Source organism: Solenopsis invicta, chromosome 16 (assembly GCF_016802725.1).
Source record: "Solenopsis invicta isolate M01_SB chromosome 16, UNIL_Sinv_3.0, whole genome shotgun sequence".
Taxonomy (NCBI): domain Eukaryota; kingdom Metazoa; phylum Arthropoda; class Insecta; order Hymenoptera; family Formicidae; genus Solenopsis; species Solenopsis invicta.
In genome coordinates this window covers 16,691,753-16,716,813 of record NC_052679.1, presented here as the reverse complement: position 1 = coordinate 16,716,813, position 25,061 = coordinate 16,691,753, and the positions used below count along the sequence as shown (strand labels likewise).

The 25,061-nt window shown below is 32.9% G+C and overlaps 5 protein-coding genes and 1 long non-coding RNA gene across 6 annotated transcripts in view; 4 read left to right on the top strand and 2 right to left on the bottom strand.

Moving 5' to 3' along the window:
- Positions 1-25,061, bottom strand: part of LOC105203030 — a 60,241-nt gene that overhangs the window by 11,582 nt on the left and 23,598 nt on the right. The window lies entirely within an intron of this gene.
- On the top strand, positions 198-7,577 carry LOC105203033. The gene is made up of 13 exons (XM_039458764.1): positions 198-730; positions 1,493-1,660; positions 1,726-1,842; positions 2,263-2,670; positions 3,121-3,269; positions 4,733-5,046; positions 5,168-5,325; positions 5,633-5,800; positions 5,954-6,070; positions 6,426-6,620; positions 6,817-7,014; positions 7,086-7,234; positions 7,398-7,577. The coding sequence occupies exons 1-13, from the start codon at positions 656-658 to the stop codon at positions 7,438-7,440; spliced, it is 2,259 nt and encodes a 752-aa protein (XP_039314698.1). The 5' UTR covers positions 198-655; the 3' UTR covers positions 7,441-7,577.
- Positions 9,682-14,803, top strand: LOC105203090 (aldo-keto reductase family 1 member B1). The gene is made up of 5 exons (XM_026133713.2): positions 9,682-9,873; positions 12,393-12,872; positions 13,549-13,755; positions 13,928-14,076; positions 14,541-14,803. Exons 1-5 carry the CDS (start codon positions 9,790-9,792, stop codon positions 14,581-14,583), a joined length of 963 nt encoding a protein of 320 aa, XP_025989498.1. The 5' UTR covers positions 9,682-9,789; the 3' UTR covers positions 14,584-14,803.
- On the top strand, positions 15,120-19,054 carry LOC105203029 (aldo-keto reductase family 1 member B1). Its single transcript, XM_011171740.3, has 5 exons — positions 15,120-15,745; positions 17,140-17,619; positions 17,902-18,108; positions 18,277-18,425; positions 18,532-19,054. The coding sequence occupies exons 1-5, from the start codon at positions 15,677-15,679 to the stop codon at positions 18,572-18,574; spliced, it is 948 nt and encodes a 315-aa protein (XP_011170042.2). The 5' UTR covers positions 15,120-15,676; the 3' UTR covers positions 18,575-19,054.
- On the bottom strand, positions 18,821-21,246 carry LOC113003601. The gene is made up of 4 exons (XM_039458763.1): positions 21,227-21,246; positions 20,787-21,123; positions 20,008-20,433; positions 18,821-19,940 (listed from the first exon to the last, which is right to left on the bottom strand). Exons 1-4 carry the CDS (start codon positions 21,244-21,246, stop codon positions 19,542-19,544), a joined length of 1,182 nt encoding a protein of 393 aa, XP_039314697.1. The 3' UTR covers positions 18,821-19,541.
- LOC105203088 lies at positions 21,279-24,058 on the top strand. Its single transcript, XR_003268588.2, has 3 exons — positions 21,279-21,922; positions 22,060-22,334; positions 23,288-24,058. It is a non-coding gene; the product is annotated as an uncharacterized LOC105203088 (long non-coding RNA).

Genomic DNA, 25,061 nt, shown 5'->3' with positions numbered 1-25,061 from the left:
CTAAAAATAGGATTACATAAAATGTACATATTTTTATTTATTAACCAGAACATAATATTTAAAAAAATACATATATTTTTTTATTTAATGTCAATTCATTCAAAGTTGAAATTTTAATAGTGTACCTTCAAGACTTACAGTAATGTCTCTGTAAATCGACATAAGGTCCATTGAGACAATCTTCTGTGTTGAGTAAATGATTTTTAAAATTTCATGGGTGGGAGAGGGAGAGAGATTGGACCTCTTAAATCGTTTTTATGTCCGTATGAGAACATAACCGATTAGAACTTCTGATAATACGTGATGTGTGATGTATAAGCTGAATGATTATGCAACGCGTGATAAAATGTAAAATGACTATCCTTGCTGCAGAAATGAATCTGTTGTTAGTAGACAGTTGTTTCTTACCATCGTACCATTCATTTGCCTCTAAATCTGACTTAGTGTATACTCTTACTAATTTGCAGTGCTATATTTATAACTGATTATCCAGTAACTATACTTTGTCTTTCAGTAATTCTCATTAAGAGGGAAGTGCTTTTATTGACCGGAATCAGTGTATTATCACTGAAAGTTAGTGCATTACTGATTTCGATTTAAATATCATCAGTACTACTACACGAAAGATAAACGTTTAATACACATTTGACAAAATATGGCAGCGCAGACTATGATTTTGAATAACGGCATGAAAATTCCCGTACTCGGACTTGGTACCTGGCAGGCAGGCGTAAGTTACAATAAAATTTTATAATGGATTATACTTTTTCGAAGAAATTTAACTTATTCGTTCGAATTGATCAACGATATCATTTGAAAGTAAACGATCGGAAAGGGGATATCTTTCTCGTAATGTCAATGATAAGCAAAGTTCAAGGTATTAATGAATCCATATATGCATAAACAACTTTTAATTATATACATAAATAACTTGCGATGGATTAACTCTTGTAACTCAAACTATTTTATCATTTTTTATAATTAAACGTTATTATTCAAGAAGTTTACTAATTTGCAATGCTATATTTATAACTGATTATCCAGCTATATTTTATCTTTCAGTAATTCTCATTAAGAGGAGAGTGCTTTTATTGACCGGAATCAGTGAATTAGAATTTATGATTTCTTAATCTTTTATGAATATTTTTTTCATTATCTTATAACATACTTCTCAGTAAACAAGAAAGCAACATTTAAAAAGTTAATTTCATGAGTACTTTTAATCGTTTTAAAATAATACTGTATAAACATTTAAAAAAAATTGATACATAACTTTCTTCGAAAAATGTTCTTCGAAGTTTTTAAAAACATTATCTCCAAGTTAAAAGATTAAAGTTGATTTATATTGTTACTGTATACAACGTTAAATACAACATACTTGTTACATGTTATTAAAAATTGTAATAATATAATGATTTTATACTTATTGGGTTTGCTTGAAAAAATCCTTGAACACAGTATCGCCTGAAATTTGAATTTAATGTTGTCTTAGGACGATCCAAAGATCGTTGAACGGGCTGTGTACGATGCTGTTGATGCTGGATATCGGCATTTCGATTGCGCTTATTTATATCAGAATGAAAGGGAAATCGGCAAAGTCTTACGCGAGAAGATCGCGAAAGGGATCGTGAAAAGAGAAGATCTCTTCATTACTACCAAGGTATATTCGCATTGTTTCCTCGTCCGAATTCCAATGTATTAATGAATTAAATCAATTGTATTCAGTTGTGGAACACATTCCATAAACGAGACGCCGTGGTGCCGGCTTGCCGAAGATCCTTGGAGAACTTTGGGCTTGACTACGTGGATTTGTATCTGATACATTGGCCCCTATCTTTTGCGGTAAATTTAATATTGGAATGCTAGATAGTACTACAAAGTATATCTAAAAGATATTTTCTTCACACTTATTCACATTTAAATAATATGATAGTTTCGATTCTTATCTAGCGACTGCATTTACTTTCGAAATCTTTCGAAAATCATTAGAAGCCAGGACGCGTATCTAAAAACATATAAACATGTCTTTTAAACATATATACATGTTGTCTAGGCTTCTAATTATTTTTAGAAATTGTTACATAATCGTAGGTATTAGATAAATTCGATATTACCGTCGTTATTGATACGACGCGAAAAAAAAGAAGAAAGTAATAAATGTCGCTGTGCATTGCAAAAGCATGTTACGGTTGCACGACGATGAAAATTAAAATCGCGAGCGTCACCGTTTCCTATATGCTCACATCAACATGATTGTTTTAGGAAAATGCCGAAGGAATAATACCAATGGACAAGAACGGCGACCCGATGTTCGGTCATGAGGATTTCCTGGATACGTGGCGCGGCATGGAGGAATGCGTGAGATTGGGTTTGACGAAGAGTATTGGCCTCAGCAATTTCAATTCCGAACAGATCGATCGCGTGCTGTCGATCGCCCAAATAAAGCCGGTAATGAATCAGGTGGAGTGCCATCCGTATCTGAATCAGAGAAAATTGAGAGACTTTTGTGCGAGCCGTGACATAGCTATTACAGCTTACAGCCCATTCGGTTCGCCTCTACGAACTTGGGCTAAACCCGGCGATCCGAAAGTTGTCCTCGATGCGTCGGAAATTGTAAATATCGGAGCCAAGTACGACAAAACTCCTGGTCAAGTTATTTTGAGATATTTGGTAAGAGACATTATTCATTAATAGCTGCACGCAACGGTCAGACGTCTCTTTAATGACATAATCCTTGGCCGACTTACAATTAGAAACAATCTTTTCTCAGAAAATTTTCTCGATTATCAATCATTTTTTACTTATAAACTATTGAAAAAGAAGACATTTTCGTGAATTAAATTTTGGAGAATTAAATAACAAAATAGCGTTCTTCAATTAATTTCAGATGAAGTTTACTTTAGGAAATCTTAAATAGAAGTGTAATTAAAAAATGCATTATGCAAAAAATTAAAAAGTTCTAATAAATAATTTTATACCTTTTTTATTATTTTTCCTAATATTTCTTTTTGAAAGAAAAATTAACTTTTAATTGGTCAAAGAAAATCTGCCATTGAAAGGATTTCGGGTGATTTTGAGACAATCTAGACGAATAATTGACTAATAATTTCTCGTTTACAGGTTGATATTGGTACCATACCAATCCCAAAATCCAGTTCGAAGAAGCGTATCGAAGAAAACATTAACATCTTTGATTTCAAGTTAACTCCGGAGGAAATTGCTGCAATCGACAAACTCGATTGCGGTATGCGTATGGTGCATTTTGAAGAGTACGTTATTATTGCTTTTTTTTTTAAATCTCATTAACAGATTTCGAATGATTAAAAAATTATCTGTTTTTCAGATATAAAGCACATAAGGATTATCCTTTCCACTTAGAGTTTTGATGATGAACGTCTAATGTAAACGTCATTCTTGGTGTAATCCGGTCGAATACACGATTGTGATATCAGCAATATACATATGTATATGATGACACACATAATTATAAAATGAATTTTTTATTGCATTATAAATTAAATCTCACATTGCAGTCGTACAAAATTTGTTTAATCTCGTCCATTATTTATCCTCGAATAACTGAGATTCTATAAGTTGTTTCTCCTCTTTTCCCACTACTTTTCACTTCCTACTTGAGTACATACGCGTAGAAAATGGTTGAAAATGACTGGACAGTATTACGTGATACATGAACAACGACGACAGTTTTCTATCGTCTACTTGGATGTGAAATATTTCTATCCTTCGTAAGTAATATCAGAATACGCACGAGAGAGAGAGAGAGAGAGAGAGAGAGAGAGAGAGAGAGAAATATATACTTAAAAAGAAAGTTAATGATTAAATGTTGGCTTAACGAATTAGAGGAGTGCACATTAATTTTTGCATTTTAATATTTCTAACACTGTTTATAAACTAATACATTTCATGATACACCGTAATGACTTTTGTTATCATTGATTACGAAATAAGTATAAAGATAATGTTATATCTTGTACATTTCAGTAGCAAGTATATATCATTGCGGTATATTAGATAATATTACAAAGTATTTCTTCAGTATTATTATCTAATCTTTAAATATATATATATATGTCAGCAAATTATTAGATATGTAGAAAATAGCAAGTAATGTAGTTATCGGATTTGACTCTGACAAGCGTGACTCTCCTTTTTACAATCGATAAAAATATGAGAAATAGATAAAAACTGTAGACCCAATTGTGCAATGCTTATTGAATAAATAGTACGTGAACAGTTCATCAGAAACAGTTATTGCCACGTACGTGTAATGTGTGGAGACAGTTGAGAGTGAATGCTAATAACGTGCTGGTAAGTAGAATTTCTATATAACGATGTGTCACACATGATTTCTAAACAGCTCGAAATATATTTTTAATAACTCTAATAACTCCAATTTTAGAAAAAAATTCTGAAATTTATTGCAGAGATACATTTTTTAAAATTGTCTTTATATACTAATTTTCCGTAATTTTCCTTTTCTATTGACGAAAAGTAAATATAATGTACAGAGTACTGCGATTTAAATTCATACAGCATCAGATAATTTCAACAGATAATATAGCTTCCTGCAATCTTTTAAATCGACATTTCGATATTCTTATTTACAAGCGATTATAATAATTTTTTTCACATATCAGCATGGATTTAAAATTTTTTATACCAAATTATAATTTAAGTGAAAACTACATTAATTTAAGAACTGTGGTATATAATATTTTCCAGCTTCTCAGAAGTCAAACAGTTTCCCAACTGTGCGAAATACATGTAACTATAGCTTAAGACATACTCATACATATTCTATTGATTTTCTCACGAATACATTGTACAACTTTCTCCTTCTCTCTCTCATTCACTCACTCACTCGCTCGCTCACTCATAATATTTATATACTTGGCATGACACGCAATATCTTGGTGTTCCTACATTGTACGTGTAAATTCAGTCGCTATTTATTGGCCTCGACAACGCTATCTTCTGGCGACGAGTGTTCCGAGATAGAAGCCAATCAGTCAGAGAGTTCACTCAGTATTTTTATTTTTAGACTATAATTCTCGCGCCGCAACACGCAGCATTCAGTGTCTATCGATTCGCGTATAAACGAATAATTCGGAGTGTTCTGTGATAATCAAGGCAGTTTCTGTTGCAGCTGATCACTTTCTGCGACGACCTTCCGTCTGTCCGTCACGTACTACCTGCTGTAATTACACCTGTATCTGTGTTTGCGAGATAACAATGGATAGCATTCCGACAATTACATTCTCGAATGGCTTTAAAATGCCGATGTTGGGCCTCGGAACTTACAAGGTACGTGTGTTTCGTAATGAGCGATAGAAGTGTGCGTGCGAGTTACATCATCATCATGGATTGCGCTGCTTACCCGCGGTTCCGTTTGAATCTCAAACGTGCCGCTCCATCCGCGATCAAAATGGAAATCGAGCTATCAATTCTGCATTGCAATAATTTACGATAATTTACATCAATCCTATTTATTTCATAACGCAACAACAAATTGCATTCCATATTTTTACCGGGGATTTTATTTTTGTTTGTCAAACTCACTGCATCGAGTGTAATTTATACATTCTTCTTTTTCATTTTTGGTAAAATGCAGTCCCAGATGGGGAATGTGAAGAGGGCCGTTAAGGACGCAATAGAGCTTGGATATCGTCATATCGACACAGCATTATTTTATGATAACGAGAAAGAGATCGGGGAAGCCGTTCGCGAATTAATCAAAGATGGCAAAGTCACTAGGGAAGACCTATTTATTACTACAAAGGTAAAATCAATGTGATATAAATATTCATTTCAAATAGTGCTGTTAAACGCGGAATAATTCATTCTTTACGAGAAATTCAATAAATGTAAAGAATTTAAATTAAATATAATATTTTGTTTCGTAAATTTAATTGTGTTATTCGTTTGTTCGTAGCTATGGAATACTTCCCACAAAGAAGAGCTCGTTGTCCCGGCCTGTAAAAAGTCACTGGCCAATTTGGGTTTAGATTATATTGATCTCTATTTAGTTCACTGGCCATTCGCTTTCAAGGTAAGGACATTATTGACATAGACGCGAAGAAGTAATTAGAAAAGTGTAACTTTGTAATTTTGACTGTACAAATAACTTGTGCGAAAAGTTGCACGACAATGCGTTTCCACATATACATATGTATTTAATGATAAAGATAAAAATTTGTTGTAAAAGGAGTTAAGGAAAAAAAAATGTTCGAGTGCTTTTAATTTATGCAAAGTGAAGCGTGCAGTTATGAATAGTATTTATAGCTGTTTTTTTTTCAGTGAATATGATTAAGAAAAAATGAATTCTTATTCACGAGAGGACAACTATGAATATCGTTCAATGATTTTTTAAATTATGATATTGATCTCGGGGGGTTGTTTTCTAGGAGGGGGATGATTTGCTGCCTCTAGATGCTGCCGGAAATTTTCTCGAATCGGATGTTGATTACGTGGAAACTTGGAGAGGAATGGAAGAATGCGTACGCCAAGGTTTAACACGCAGCATCGGAATCAGTAACTTCAATTCCGAGCAAATTACTCGTTTACTTAAATCGGCTACAATCGCGCCAGTCAATAATCAGGTATGCAACATTATTCTAAATTATTTCACAGCCATCGCTCATCATTTCTTATCAGCATTATATTTTCAAATAATTTAAGTAACATGTTTCCGCGATAAATCAGCTTTCTACCTCTTGCATATTTATTTCTAAAAGATTTTTGAATATTTTAAAAAGATTTTTAAAGGCCCAATTTCAATATGAAATTTTGTTATAGGTTGAAGTTAATATAAATGTAAACCAGGAGAAATTAGTAGATTTTTGCAAGAAGCATCACATTACGGTAACTGCTTATTGTCCTTTGGGACAACCTGGAAATTTGTCCGGCATCGACAATCAATTAGACAATCCCTTAATATTGCAAATTGCAAAAAAATACAAGAAGACGCCGGCGCAAATAGCACTTCGATACGTGGTACGTAACGAGACCGAACCATTTCCTTTGTGTGATTAAGAAAAATGTATAATCGCATTTCATTTTTACAGTATCAGACTGGAACTGCGCCGATACCCAAGTCTGTAACTAAAAGTCGAATTAAGGAAAACATGGAAATTTTTGATTTCACCTTAACATCCGATGAGATGAGCTCTATCCGTAAACTCGGCACTGGAGCCAGAGTAGCAGGCTTCGTCGAGTTTGTATTTTTTTATTACTGCAGTGTATTAGATTGCACTAGAATTTCTCTTCACGCCTTCGCTTAATTTCAAACATACACTTTTATTTTAAATACAGAAAGTTTTTCTGTATTTAATGCAGAAGTATTTTCTTCTAATAATTTTTTTGTTTTTATGTTGCAGTATCAAGCATTTCAAATACTATCCCTTCAACATTCCGTTTTAAGTACATGTTAATACAACGGGGAGAGGAAGAAAGAGAAAAGATAATTTTACATCTATGAAAAATAAAAGAAAAAGCGTTCAACAAATCTGTACACATATACAATATTTTAATAGATTTTTGTTATTTGTAAAAAAAAACTGCTTTCTACCTGAAATATAAACTTTATAGTACTTTCTAATAGTTTTCTATCTTTACAGTACTAATTCTAATAGTTATTTCTTCGTTTTCTGATAAGCCGTATAAAATAAAATAATGATTAAGAAATATATTATTTACACACCGTATGGCTCAGTACGACGTTTTTTTTTTTTTAAATTTACAAACAGGTAACATCATAAGTTTATTGAACGTAGAAGACAGCAGGAAATAACTCGTATGGATAATTGTGTTAGTATCCCCTTTAAAAGTGCGTTCTCACGACGATGGTTGAAACTCGCTCGACCCTTGGTCTAGCCAATTACAGCTATTGGACCGTCGCGAAAAATTTCAAGGTCTGGGTTAAGACCACTTACACGAACGAATTTTTCGTCCGCTCCGTACGACACGCAATATAAGATTTGAAATCGTGTAAAGCACGTTTTAATCCATATACTCGAAAATCTCACGCACTGCAACAATTGTAATTTAAATTGAGTTTGAAGTTTTAAAAGTTAGTGGAAAATCCCAAAGTCTTGAAATCTTTTGTTTCGGTTACTTATATCGAGCATCGTATTTATAAAATTACTTACGCCGTTTTTACGGATGAACATCGGTTATTATTCGTATCGCTGTACTCGAAAATTCTTCAAATTTAACAAGATTTATGTAGCGTTTTGTTAACTGTTTTATGCAAGATGTCTTATCCTCTGCGTCAAATTTTTATTGATTTATCTTTAAAATATGTTTGCTATTAATTATCGACATAAAGTAGTATCGGTTGGTATCAAGAGAAAGACAATGAATAATTGCAAATAGTTCAGTTATTTTCAACAAGTAGAAAAAAAGGGTTCAGAATAACTTTATTTTTGTTTCTGCAATTACGATCTTCTACTAGACAGAATCGATATTTAATCATTATTTAAATTACGAAGATAATAATAATTTTATTAAAAATAATTTTATTTATATAATTTTTTCACATGTTATCATATGTATGTTTTCTTTAATGAAAATCTTTTGTCATTCTATTACTTTATTATTATATTCAAATTAAATATTTTATAAACTTGTATTATAAACTCTGAGAGTAAAAAATTTGATCAAATTAAGCATTTACCATTTTCTTCCAGCAAGATTTTTTCAGGAAAATTATCCAAAAACTACAGGTTCTATGCTACGTATTTTTAAGTAATCATGCTTAAAATATATATATTGAAAATATAAAAATAGCTATCGCAGTAATTGAAAACAAAAAATAATTTAATTTTGGAAGTTTCACCGTATGTCCACTGTGTCATCAACTGATTCGTTCAATGGTTTTATTAAATGCTATATTACCGTGAATGAAACCTTGTTCTTCCGTCCTCCAAGGAGCCGTCAAGGGCCCGATTCATTGCTCCAAATATTCTAAACGGTCGCTGGAACTTTCCATGGTGCCGGATAGGCGAATTCAGCCACTACCACGCAGTTATTTTGTATCAGTATTGTCGCAGGCTACTGACGACATGTTGTGTGAGTATTGCGCATCAGCGAGATCGTTATTATGCACAAATCACGATTGGCGCGTAGTTACACGAAGGTCAAATTTTCTGAAGTAGTTGTTTCTTTTTTAATAAAAATTTAAGGCCGGCTACTCTATCTCTGGATAAATGATATGTTAAATTATTTAACGGATAAGTGTCTTTGCCTATACCCATGTCTATGTCTTCATTTTGTAATGCTGTATGCAGACATACATCCATCAAATAATTTATCACAGTTAAAATAACGACAATTAAACTGCACTTGCAGCACCATGAAACTCTGATACATATATTAATTATGTTGAAAAGCAATAAAAATGACAATTGTTCCAACAACAAAATCAAAATTGTACTAAAAATTAATAACCGTGCTAAAAATTCAAACAATTCGAACATGCAGACAATTTAATATTCAGCAAACTGAATATTGCTTTGGTAGATTGTTATGAATTTTGGAGCGATACGTAGCGATCAAATCGTCAACACAGATGCGCAAGTCTGTAGTCGGAGCGCCAAATCGATTTTTCCGTTGAGAATCCGGTTCTCTTAGGTGGGGACGTTTATAAAAGGAACTGGCTGATGCGAAGCCACTAGTATTGCACTACATTGCACCGTTGGTTAGACTGGGTGATTCCACGTGGCAGCGTAGACTCCAATATTTTTCTGTAATCGTCCACGCCGGTGACACATGATCAGAATGGTCCTGAGCTCTCCGAAAGTAAAATTTTACAACGGCAACGAAGTGCCAATCTTCGGCCTGGGAACGTGGAAGGCAAGTTTCTTCTTCCGCATTTACCTTAATAAGTCGTTTGAGACTAGACATCTTTGATACCGGTATGCAAATACATACGCATGTAATTTCATCGTCGGGTTATATTTTGGGAAGAACGGATACGCGTGTGTGTACAGATATTATTTTATATATACTTCCATCACTGAAACGAGAATTTACTTTTTATCTGAAGCTCTGATGAATCGGCACATTTATTTAATTAAATCATTGTTGATTTCTGCCAAACAAGATAACGTTAGATTTTTATCGAGATATATGCGACAGTGTAACAAGACCCGTTTAATTTATGTCAAGATTTTTACGAAATGGAAGATTCTGACATTAAAGCCAATTCTGAGATAAGATTTTCTGTAAAAGGTCATCAAAATTCTTATGATCGAGTCAACAAGTTTATTCGAAACTTCGATATATATTGCATATTGCATGTCAATCTCTGATGTATGTACATAAACTCATACTGAGAAATTATTTTATCAGTTTACACAATTTGATTTAGGGGTTTATGATATGATTTAGATTAGATTACGGAATTAGTCACATAAATTACAGTAACATGGTAAGACATCATATGCATGAAACAGATACGTCATATTAACGCTACTGTCGTTATATTCTAATTTGAAAGTATAATTTTAATTGGAACTACTTTTAGGTTGTAAAACAAGATTTTTATCCTGAATATTTCTAGAATTTTCCTGTAGCATTAGAACTGATTGGCTGAAGGCCAGTTCTTAATTACGCATAAATATGAAAGAAACATGTACTTTAAACAGTAATATGTATGCAGATACTGTATGTATTATCAGTACAAAACAAAGTGATATATACAAATCTTAAAAAAAGTAATGACATCGCAAAATTATATAATCTAATTTAATCTAAATGACTTGTATTTTTTTCAAAAACTGTATGAAATGTTTAAATTGCTCCAATTACAAAGATTATATATTGTTTTCTGAAGTATATAATTTTTTTTATAAAAAATGTATTAAATCTTTAAATCGCTCTAGTTACATGGAGAATATATTGTTTTTTGAAATATATAATTGCTGTGCTATTTTTGACAAATAATATCCAAATAATAGTATTCTTATATCTTCTCATTGAAGTCTTCATATTTTAACCCAAGTGATATGTCAAAAATTCTCATACATTCAAAAAAGCAGGAGCAAAAAGATTTAATTAATAATCTTTGATACAGAATTTTTTATTCCAATATTTCGTTTCTTTGCTCATTTTTTATTATTTCTTAATTTTATAATTTTGTCTTAAAATACATCAAGTTTTCTTTTTCAAAGTTCTCCTTTCAGCGGAAAAATTTGCAATTCCTGAGTGACGCTTGTGTATCACTTTACATTATCACTCCTACTGCATATTTTCATTATCAATTTAAGTGCAAATATGTTATGTAATCAACGACACAAAGACTGATTACGAAGCAGATTCTAATTTAAACACTAACCGCCGTTACATATGTATCCATCCATATTTAAAATAATTGAAGTAATATTTATAAATTTTAATTATAAAATTATTTATGAAACCTGAGAAATAATTTCCAGATAAATATTTTGCAAGCTTATACCCTAAGGAGTACAAGATTATAAAAAAGTTTTCACAATTTCGTGAAACATTTGTATATTTTTACTAGAAAATTATCTAAATGGTCAATCTTTTATCGTTTTTCGTAAGTGCTCAGTTTTTAACATGTTATGTCAGCAGATTGACGGCCAAAATTGAACAGAATCCGTGCTGATCTGTGCAAGCAAACGATAGACTAATAGCAGAAAACAAGTACGAGCTGCAGTCTGCTCGATTTCTGCCAGTCTGCTGACATAGCCTGTTCAGCAGACTTCGTCTTATTTTTAACAGCAGTTTGTCGACAGTATCAGATAATATATACATTGTATGTAAATTGTTGCCATTGTTCTACCTCTAAAAGTTGATAGCATGTTCTGGGCGAAATCTGTTTTTGCAGGCTTGGCCATCGGGATAATTGTATAATATTGCGATAGGTATATATGAAGCGTGCGTGAGAAGCGAAATATATGTGAAATATTAGTTTAAAATAAAACTGATTAAATTGTCTAATAGGAGAAAATAATTAATAATAATAACTTATTTTACAGTTTCAATTACCATTTCCTCCCAATAGAGTTGTATATAGACATGGTTAATTTTTGTATATATTTATTTATTCTTTATTTAGTCTTTTATAATATGAAAACTATTAATGTTTATAAGTAAACTTTAAAACGGTCATTGAGATGTTATTCTACGATTATTAACGGTTGGTTGTAAAATAGCTGTATAAATATTTTTATAATTTGATATAATTAGAGTCTTATCTATTTGTTCTCTAAAATGTAATATGCAAAGATAATATTAAGTATTGAATATTAAATATTCCTGCAAAAGATCATTGTAGATCTTTCTTAAGAAAAAGAATCGCCTTTAAAATAATTAGAGATTTAATTTTAATTCGATTTTGATTTCAGTCTAAACCAGGAGAAGTTACGCAAGCTGTAAAAGATGCCATTGACATTGGCTACAGACACATCGATGGTGCTCATGTGTATGGTAATGAGAAGGAAGTCGGCGTCGCCATTAAGGACAAAATAGCGGAGGGCGTTGTGAAGAGAGAAGATCTGTTCGTCACTAGCAAGCTGTGGAATACTTTTCACAAGCCTGATCTAGTTGAGCCAGCCCTAAAACAAACGCTAGCTGATCTTGGCCTTGATTACGTAGATCTTTATTTAATTCACTGGCCATTTGGATACAAAGAGGGCACAGAGCTTTTCCCTACAAATCCCGACGGTAGCACGGCACTCAGCGACGTAGATTATCTTGATACTTGGAAAGCAATGGAAAATGTATTGGCCAAAGGTCTGACGAAAAATATTGGTGTCAGTAATTTTAATTCCGAGCAGATTACCAGGTTACTCAAAAATGCAACGGTTAAACCTGTTACAAATCAGGTAAATCAAGAAAAGTAATAATTGAAAAAAACTTTCTCATAATTAATTTTTAGTTTACTCTAATTTGCTCTTCCAAATCGATCTTTCATGACTGAAGATTGTAATTTTTATTTTATGCATGTTCATGCATACTACATGGTGATCTATGTCGGCAAAAGCGCTCTCTGTGATTTGTCATTGCCTTTTGAGAGGTAATGATTAATTAAAAATCTGATATCTAAGTGGATTTGAACCTGGATCTTTAGCAGAGAAAGCAAACGCGTAAATTTTATGTCTCAATCACTACGTGGAAATTAATTTGATTATGCTATATTATATTAATTTATAATTATGATGTGTTAATTTAGAAATTACTTTGAAAAAAGAAGTATTTGATAAAATATCATTGTGTGTATGTGTGTGTGTGTTCTTTCTAAGAAATCTTTTTTATTTTGTGTTTATCTACACATTTTTATTCATTTTATACAAATTGTACTATTTGGGCACACAGACACACGCACACACACACACACACACACACACACACACACACACACACACACACACACACACACACACACACACACACACACACACACACACACACACACACACACACACACACATTCACGCACGCATATACACTCATTCAAAGAATTACTCTTATTGACATTATATCATTTCTATATTATTTCAGGTTGAATGTCATCCATACTTGACACAAAAAAAACTGTCAGATTTCTGTAAGGAAAAGGACATCCTTATTACAGCGTACAGTCCACTTGGATCACCAGACAGGCCGTGGGCCAAGCCAGACGATCCAAAATTATTGGATGACAAGAAATTAATTGAACTTGGACAGAAGTACAAGAAGACTCCTGCACAAATACTGATTCGTTATCAAGTATGTTATTAAAATATTGATATCTCAAGCGTGCTTTTTTTGGTAAATTAAATGTATTAAACATAATTTAATTTTAAATTAAATATAATTTAAAAATTTATAACATTTATGCCAACTAATAATTTGATGTATTTATAATACATTAAATCGAAAATTTAATAACTATTTGCAGATAGATCGTGGCCATATAGTGATCCCCAAGTCAGTTACCAAGTCACGAATCGCTCAGAACATGGAGGTATTTGACTTTAAACTTTCACCTGAAGACATTGCTTATATTGACACCTTTGATTGCAACGGAAGAATTTGTCCAGTAGAAGGGTAAGGTTTATTACTAATTCGTTGCTGTCATTTGTAAAAGTGATATTTCATACAAATTATAAAGAAGATATAGGTCCGTATTTCGAACGCGTTTATAAAGTTGTACATCTCAGTCCTTAATCTTTTATTAGAGATGTAATGATCCTTCAGTATATTTGAAGATCTTAGTATGATTGAGAATCATGATCATCACTTATATACACGCTTATGCATGCTCCATAATGATTATTTTAGAAAAGGTAATTTGCCATTGCCTTCCGCAGTATTCAATGAAAAAAGAAAATGTTTTAAATAAATTTGAACCTAGATTTTTGGCACAGACAACAGACTTAATTAATGGCGCGCTAACATTTTTATAAGCACATTCTGAATACGAATTATATAACAAATAGCAATATAATAATTGTTTTAAGAAGAGTTTTATATTAATTGTTTTATATTAATATTTCTTTTTTCATTTTCAGTGGGCGTTCCAGTCCCTATTACCCGTTTAATATTCCATTCTAATCAAAATGAAAGAGTAAGATTACGATATATCTACGTTCGTCATTTACTAAACTTTTTGCATTGAAATATATTTTTTAATTACTGATTAATTTGTGCATACACATAGATTTCAATATTACATTAGATCGCTAACAGTGGTCAATAAGTTTTAGTAATCGAGTTTGTTAATCAATTTTAGCTATTTTTAAAAAACGCTTGTAAAAGTAATTCAAGAAAACAATGACAACAGCACTAATGCGTAATCATATTCATGACTAAAATCATGAATGTTGATTATGGAAAAATGGCTGAAACTGATAACATATCTTAACATTGTTTTCCATGCATTAGAATCAGCAATCTAGAATAACACAAATTTGTGTGCATTTATAAATAATAATATATATCGTTTTTATAATATTTCTTTATTTTATTATATTTTATAAATGAGAAGTATATACTAATAATTTTTATAAATGTTCATTCAAATATCAATTTTTACATATAAAATTCAATTATATCAAAATTTGTATACGTGTGTTAAAATAAAAGAATTTTTATACAGTACAAAATGCCATTAACGCTCATTGTTATTAATCGATAAACGTTTCGATATTAATTATAGGTATGCTATGATAAATTCGTGTAAAACTTTTATAGTGATATTTTAGTGTATCGGATTATTGAAGATCTTTGAGTCTATCTACACAATGTATTCGCTAGATCATCATAGTCTACAAACATTGTCATCTATCATATCGTTTGAATTTCTGTCGATATTTTTTTTCCATTTTGAGTAAAAAAACCAAATGTAGTTATCGAGAAAATAAATCCCCACTCTTAGTTTTGTGACGACTGACCTCGGTACGGCGCAACAACTTGCTCGTATAAAGTAGTACAGTTTTAGTGGAAAAAGTTAATGACGTTCGCTGATAACTAGAACCTCCTCGGTCTTCCTCGAAGAACGGAAAGTTTGACATCTTTGGTTCCCCTGTACCCAAGCGGTAGATTACAAAAAGAAGAAGAGGAGGCGAAATATTGTTAGTCGTATCAGTGATTTCTTTGTGACAACATTTCGTATTGCGTTTTTTGTGTAATTATTGACGTCGAAAAGATGCACGCACGAAAAATAAAGTTTTACAATGGCAACGAAGTGCCAATCCTCGGCTTGGGCACATGGAAGGCAAGTTTCTTCTGTCACATTTCTTCAACCTATCGTTTGATCCAGACATCTTTGATTATGGTATATTTTTGTCACCAAGTCATATTTTGGAAATATTTTTTATAAAAACTAAATTTCAGTTTTGCAACGATTTTTACAGGTATATATTTTCTATGTATAATTTCGAGAAGTATGTTAGATATTAATTTTTTAACTTTAGTCTGACTTGTGAAGATCTTGAATGTTTCAAGTAATGTAACTGAATTTAATGTATGCCTTAATATGTGTATGAATTCGGCACATAAAGTTATATCATATATTAGTATGTAAGATCTACGAAGAATCATTAATATGATGTTTTTACATGAGTTTTTTTGTAGAAAGTGCTTTTTACAACATTAGTTGTTGGTATTCCACGACCTCCCTCCCTGCTATCTTACAAACATATTTTTTTTCTTCTTCAGTAAATTATTTCGTTCTATGTACCTCGATGAACTTCTATCTATAGGGTAATTGGTAAAACTCTATGACTAACAAATTAGTATTGATAAGAACTGCGTCGCATTAATATTTATTGAGTTATTTCAAAAAAGAATGATATTTCACCATCCACTTCCTTCTACAAATGTACATACAAATGCTATGCCTCAAATTATGAAACAAGTGCCATATAATACAGATATGAAAATCATTGCATTGACGTATGTATTTTAAATTTTAACACAGTAGTCATACTTATTTGTGTTTTTGCTAGGTATTTTGTGCAGTCGCCACGTAAACGATAATTTGTTTTTTATTTAAATGCAGCGCTTTCATCAACAAAATTTATTAAATTAAATTATTTTTGTCCAACGAAATAATATAAGATGTAATTAAATTTCATCAAACTATCGCTTATCTTTTAAATTAGTGAGGTATTCCTATGTTAAAGTATTTTGAGCTCGCTAAACAATAATGCTATCGCAAAGGCTATAATTTTCCAGCATTAGTTTTTAGAACTGGTTAATGCACGATCACGTGCGGTGCAATAGTTAAAAATGTGTAATTAATTCCATGCTTTGCAAATGTATCTACATCATATATGGCATCGTATATCATGTGTTTACATATTCAAGGAAGATGAAATTTAAAATAAAATTAGAAAAACTAGAAAAACTATATATATTTACATTGACAAACAAAAATAATTTAATAAAGAATCTTACACATACGACTTGTATTTTGTTTTACATTTTATTTATTATACAATTATTTTGTTTCTTTACTCGTTTTCTTTTTATTTGTTTATTTTTATAGTTCTAGCTTCCTTAATACACAAAGTATCAGTATTAATCAAGATATATTATCAGTATTAATCACGAAATAATAATTGTATTGAGTTGTTCATTTAAATTTAATTCGATGTAATTTTATAGCCTGAAGAAGGAGAAATTACACAAACGATAAAAGATGCTATTGATATCGGCTATAGACATTTCGATTGTGCTCACCTTTACGGTAATGAGAAGCAAATCGGTGCCGCTATTCAGGAGAAAATAGCGGAGGGCGTTGTGAAAAGAGAAGATTTATTTATCACCAGCAAGTTGTGGAATACCTTTCACAAGCCTGATCTGGTTGAGCCAATCATCAAACAAACGCTAGCTGATCTTGCTCTCGATTACGTAGATCTCTATTTAATGCACTGGCCGTTTGCATACAAAGAGGGTGAAGATCTTCACCCTACACATTCTGATAATACTGTTGTATTGAGTGACGTAGATTACGTCGATACTTGGAAAGCTATGGAGCGTGTATTATCCAAAGGCCTGACAAAAAGTATCGGCGTCAGTAACTTCAATTCTGAACAGATTACCAGATTACTTGAGAATGCAATAATTAAACCTGTTACAAATCAGGTAAATGTTAATAGTTGAAAGAGATTTGCTGATAATTACTTTTTAGTTCCATATAATTGCGTTAATGTTATGTTAATTTACAAATTATTTAAAAATAAGACTTCAATTTAGAAAATCAGAAATTTAATGAAACATAAAAAATCCTTTTCTTTATATTCATTAACAGTTTTTCATTTATACATTTTACGTAAAAAAATATTTATATAATAAGAAATGTGAAGAAATGTAAAGGAATCGAGTTACCTTTCTCACTGACATCTATCATTTTTATGTTATTTTTAGATTGAATGCCATCCATACTTAACTCAAAAAAAATTGTCGAAATTTTGCAAGGAAAGAGACATTCTTATTACAGCGTACAGTCCACTCGGATCACCACAGAGGCCATGGGCTAAGCCAGACGATCCAAAATTGTTGGACGATAAGAAATTAATTAAACTTGGACAAAAGTACAACAAGACTTCTGCACAAATACTGATTCGTTATCAAGTACGTTATTGAAATATTGATATCTCAAGTGTGTTTTTTCTGATAAATTAGATGTGTTAAATGTAATAAAAAATTCTCAAGTTATAATTGAAGATTCACAACATTTATGCCAATTAATGGCTTGATATTGATAATGCATTAAATCAAAATTTTAATAATTGTTTGCAGGTAGATTGCGGCCATATAGTAATTCCCAAATCGGCTACCAAGTCACGAATTGCTCAGAACATGGAGATATTTGACTTTAAACTTTCACCAGAAGACGTTGCTTATATTGACAGCTTTAATTGCAATGGAAGATTGTGTCCAGCATCTTGGTAAGAATTAACTAGTTATCATTGTCATTTATTAAGACAATTTTTATATTATTTTTATAATTGTATTAAGTTGTACATTAATATTTCTTTTTTTGTTATTTTTCAGGGCAAAAGCTAGTCCCTATTATCCGTTCAATATTCCATTCTAAGTAATTAAGTGAGCAAACACATCTACACTGTTAAAAATACGCAGCAAAATTTAATGTAATGCAACGGAAGCAAATGTCAAGCGGGTACGTAAAAAAAATTTAATGTTATCAAAAGTGCACTAAATTTCATGCACGTATTTTTCAGTAATATGTACATTAAATTTAGTGTACTTGTGCAACTTGAAAATACATTAAATTTTCACATTTTTAACAGTGTATAATGTATCTACGTGTCTTCTAATTAACTTTTTTTGTATTAAAACATATTTTTAAATAACTATTAATTTGAGGATACATAAATAATATTATCCCCTACTTATAATACTTCAAATTATAACATTTCTTTATAATAATATTTTTTTGAACATTAGAAATAAGAATATTCTCATTACTGTGTTTTTCAAATATCAATCTGCTCGTATAAAATTTAATTGTATCGAAACACTGTACATACGTTGAAATAAAGAAATTTAAATGCTATCTGAGAGGACAATAAAACCAATCAATTTTATCGAAATGATAAGTATTTCAATGTCAAGTATGCCACTAGAAGTTATCATCGACTTCGCAACCACAAGAACAGCACTCGCAAAATTCTTCGTCGTCACTGTTGCTGTTATCTGTTTCCGTTCCTGAAGATGTTTGATAAGTCTCGTCCGATCTAACACTGCAATCACGTGAACTGCGTGAACAATAATTTGCGTTTACATTTTATCTTCGCAATCGTACCTGCAGTTATTAATTTGCTTGCATGCGCCAGGAGTCGTGCACTCGTCGCACGTTTTATTGGGATCACACGGTACCGAAAATTGCGTTAATTGTTTAGGTGATCGCGATACACCTGGAAATTTATATAATTATTCGTTTGCATATTAATTTTAATACAATACAGCATTTACAATTCCATAAGTTCTCGTTAAATTTCAAACAGCGCGCAAGTTTAAAATCGCGACACAAGATAACTATCTTAATGATGTCTTTCAGCATAATGTGGTTTAAAAATATTTTCAAAATATCTGACTTTTTGATTCTGAATATGCTGTTTGAGATAAGAATATTCATGATAAGATTTGAAAAAATATGGGTCGGTTTGCGAAAATATGCCTGTTTTCGAAGCGACGCTGAATAGAGACTCGCAAGGTGGTTTCCTCGAACACGGAGACTTGGATTTGAATACGGCGGAAGAAACCCGTCGGCAAGATTTGCAACAGATACAATCGCGCGATTTATTCGCGATTGCACGTGATGCGGGACGTTCCAATGGGACGCAGCACGGAAGCGGTGGATGCAATTTTGCACAAGGGTTTTTTGATGCCATCTCGCAAGGAGTTAACGTTATCGACGTCGCACATGAGCAGCAAGCCTGCTAAATTACGAGATACAGGATAAGAAACAGACGAGTGTGTTATCTAAGCTCCCGTTTTTCCACTTACTCGATTCTTATCTTCAAGATTATATTTTTTTTTCGTCGAATATTTATTAAGTGTGTAATCTGCTGGATCGAACAACTTTTTACCAATTCTCCTCGATTCCTGCCCGCGTTCCGTCATTTTTCCGCTGTTACGCTGAAATTTCTTACAGGACAGTAGCTTGCTCATTTGCCGTCTGTACATGATTTCTTTGCATTCCAATTCTCTATTGTAATTTTTCAGCTTCAATTCTTCCTCAGCGAGCTGACGGATCTTTTTCAGACATACGAGGTCTTCGGAATGGATGGAGTGTAAGCTAGGTGTACTGTATCTCTGTATGTCATTACGCAATCCTATTAATTTCTCCTCCATCTCCTTGTTAGCCTGCTCCAAGGACTCTAACTCCATACCAGTCTCCTCCAGCTTTACATCCGCGTCTATGATCCTGTCCTGCGTCAATGCAAAGTTGATTGACAATGAGAGTTCCTGCCGCACGAATTATTAATCTGTAACCCTCGCGTGCCTTTAATTTTCGATTTTTCAAGGAGCACACGATGAAAACGTAGGATTGATGAAATTGTACTTTTACATATTTTTATCTTAAATACAAGTTTTAAATACGTGAACTATAATATATATTAAAAAAATAGTTGCCGAAATCGTATTACATTTCTCATAAAGATTTATAACTTTCAATTACAATATTTACGATTTTGCGAAATTTAGCTAATCTTTCGTGTTAAAAAAAGCAAACTGGCAAGATTTACCCGAACTCTTATCGTCGAATTTCAATCGTGCCGTACATGCAACTGTGCCGTTTCCTGGTGCAGGCCGTCGACCGTACTCTTCAATTCGGCGAGGAGTTTGTCGGCGGGGTCTGGTTGCGACGAAAACCTATTCACGATCTCTCGTACTTTGTCGTACGGCCCGTCGCGACAGTCTCGCTCTGCCGTCCACATGTTGTATGCCATCAGAATCGGGATGGAGCGTTCCATCGTAGAGACTTTGTTCCTGAGCTCCCGGTGCCGGCCGATCAGGTCGCATCGACGCTCCTCGATCTCGGACGCGACGTTCGCCAACGGCGAGTCAAGCGCTTTCGTAAAAGGGAAATGATTTTTATCTTGGCCAGAATATTTTGAACTAATTCAATCGAAATGAGGTGAATTTTTGTGCGTCGCATATATGGGACGCTTTCTATTCATCTTTCGTAACCGATTCACGATGAATCAACGAACAAGGTTACTCACCGGCCTTGGCCGACATTCTGCTCACGATCGAGAGATGCGAGAGTGAATTTGATCGCACGAACGTCTGCGATTCACGGAGTGTTTTCTACTTGAAACTTATGAATTTTGGATTGCGAAAGAATGGAAATAGAGCTTTGCTTCCGCCGAAGAACGGCGTTGATGTGGGACTTGTGGGAGTTTCGGAGGGAGATGAGATTGTGCGCATAGCTTTTGCCGACAACATCAGTGCGGTAAACGATAGAAAATGCTGTCGAAATTTCATGTATTTTAATAGCCGCGAATTAAATGTGGATCGACCTTTATGCATCGAGATCGGATGCGTGAGAAACAAAAGAAAATTTTGACACGCGTCCGTACTCTCGGCAAATTCCCTCTGGCGTTTTCACTTACAAACCCCGCCTCTCGCGTTTTTAAGCATTATGACAGTTTTTTCGAGCGATATGTAGAATGATACATGTTTATCGAACGTTCGGTTATTGTGCGAAAGTCGAGGATAAAGTCCGTCGGGGTATCTGAAATTTGTATTACACATCCGGCTAAAATGTTGCTATACGGTTTTTTTAAGAGTGCGAGATTATATCAAATATTTAAGAATTGTCGTGATAATTGATAACAGCCGGACGCACAACTTAATAATAACATAATTTACGTAACATTTCGTGTAAACAAGATTGCATCGCTTTACCTTAAACGTATGTACTACGTTTTGGCGAGACACACTAAAATGCCCATTACTCCTGAATGATTACATGGGACATTCTGCGTGACTTGTTTTCTCTGAAAGCGTAAACGGCGGGAAAATTTTTTTAAAAGATTAACGTTCGCATAGCAAACTGGAGGAGCTGACAACGCGGCGAGACGACGACGACGACTTCTCGTTGGTAACCGTAACGAGCGCTTCCCTTCAGGAGAGCACCTGCAGCACCTTCACCGGGTCCGTATACACGAACTGGGAGGAAAAGTTCGCGTGTCGCGCGCTACAGGGTCGAGGCCGCGTCTTCAGCTATCGAAAGAGGAGGACTCGCTTCGGCGATGGGATCTTCAGCGCGCCCGTTGGCGTCTGTCCACGTCACGTCACCTCGTCGGTCATTCGCCGTAATACAGGTCAAATGTCATTCAACGCAACCGTTACACAGACAAAACAAAACGGTTTTGTTGAAAAATATCTAAAAAGTTAGCTACCCAGATAGCCAAATAATTGCAAGTTGTCGACAACTTGTCACAAATATTTTTTATTAGTTGTCAGCAAAGCAACAGAAGGGGGTATCCTCTTACGTTCTTGCCAGCAATAGTTTTTAAAATATAATACCGGCAAGTTCCCAACAACTTATCAGCATTATATTTATTACAAGTTATAAATGGGAATTGTTGCTCACATGTTGCTGTCATGTTGCTCGCAGATTGCTATAAACAATTTTCAAAATACAGTAATGGCAAGTTCTAAACACAACTTACGGCAATATAATAACGCAGATTGACTTTACTAATTTTTCTACATTTGCTCGATAATAAAACTCAGCATATTGATACTAAATTGACTAAAACATTTTCGTCGCATTAAATAAAAGGTAACGTAATAACGATTAACAAGCAATTTAATCTGCGCGATGATTTGCTTCAGATTGAGTTATCACGTTTTGCTATCTCGATAGCTAAATCTAAAAATAAATTTGTTAGACCACACATGAAAATAAATTATATAAGACTCTCAGTTCGTCCGTCCGAATCTGATAATTTTTGCAGCTTTGTTCATCGTGCATTCTACGTAATTATTTTAATGGTTTAACAAAATTATTTTCAGATCTTCACCTAATTGAATTTTTAGATACTTTTACTGTACTTTCTGTGTAAGATTTTTACTTCGAAAAAATTGAATTGCAAATCAGTAAAAGTGTGAATGCATGACGCGTTTGAAATGACAAGATACATCTCATATTGAGCCGTCATGTTAGCCGTTTTGCATGCTGATAATGATGTAAATAACCAATGGAGTAGACAGATATTTTTCTCATGGATCGTGAACGAATGAAACAAAATCGAAAACGCGCTTTTTATAGGCGATTCTCGTCTCGTGTTCGTCTGGCCGCAAAAAGCCAGCAGGAGTCGCCTCTCGAACGTTCTTGCACCCCTGTTGCGTGGCGTTCTAGTCGGACTGTTGTTCGTGGACTCTCTTCATCTGTGGCCTGGTGAATTCTTACCCACATCTCTACCGCCGACTATGCCAATTTCTCTGCCGCCTGTGAAATGCAATATCATCGAGCCACGTTGGTACGATAATAATTGAGTTACGGATGAATCGTTTAGTCACGTCCACACAGACATCCGTTATAATGTAATAAAAACACTGTACGTTCTTCAATAAAGATCAAATTATTTCATTCGGAGACTCGTTTTATCCTCTAAATCGCGTTGAATATTTATTTTTACTCACGAGAAGTGTGCGACTCACACTCGAGAGGAGAGTTTCTCACAACTTCAAATTCATTTGAGCTTTAAAAAAATTTTAATGTGCGCGATTAATCCTCACGGTCAACTTATATTATCGAAGGTAATATTCCAACAATGTACCCGACGTCACTCTATGAAATTACAATTATGATTGAACGTGTGAATAATCAATAAAAAAATCATCTCTTACTCCAAGATACAATTATAAATGATGTTACGTGATAAAATTTTGTTCTTTCGATATAATTAATCAGATAAATTGTGAAATTTCTTCATATCTGCTCTTCCATATTTCCTTGCCGAAACTAGACATTTTGGCGCCCGGGGCAAAAGAAAAAATACACCCCTCAGTAATCAAAAAGTATTTCTTCTACGACATATAAAATATAATAAAATAATAATTAATGCTCTCTAAATCTGAATCAGTAAAATCTTATTGAATTGCAATGTTATACGTATAACTATGATAATCAATGACTATTCACTTTTCTTCAGCGATTCCGATTAAAAAGTGGAGTCCGATTAAGAGTTACTTTCACTGATTAGAATTATTGTACTATCATTGAAAAAGTTTATATATCATTCAACTCATCTAATGGATAAATGTCTATATGTCTGTAAACAAACGTATAATAAATATTTTTATCACAGACACAGACATTTATCCATTAGATAATGTATCACATAGTTTATCCGGAGACAACCGGCTCTGATTAATGTAGTTATAAGTGTAATTAATCAAACAATCAGGTTATTTATTGTCATTCAATACACTGATTTCGATTTAAAGAGTGGTATTTAATATTATATACTAATATGAATTTAACAGGAATATGTATAATGGCGTGTAATCATCATCAATAGTGAATGAATTAAAATATATAACAGAGAAATTTATATAAATAGAGAAATTTATACACCCCTTCAAATTTTTTACATAAGACAAGTGTTTCGTTCGCCACATGTTAGTCCCGATTTTCTGTTTGCTGCTTGAGATGATTTGCATATTCCTTTATTATCGGAAAAAAATACAATTTTCATATTTATCAGAACGCGTTATGATAGTCGCAATACATTGCGATTTATTAAATAAAAGTCATATGCATATATGTCATGTGCAGTCATAACACTAAGCGCATTTCTTATCTCTAAATTAAGTTAAACGTAGGAATACTTAAACTAAAATTCAAGTACTTTATATATCTAAGTCAAATACATAAATAGTTGAACTGAAAAAATTCTAGTTGGAAAATTTAGTCAAATTAACTGCATTTTTTTCGGTGTACATTAATTTCAACAAAACGATGATTTGATCAGAGAGATTTCTAAATTAATTTACTATCAAATAACCATATATCACCAGGAAATTAATGATTGCAATCT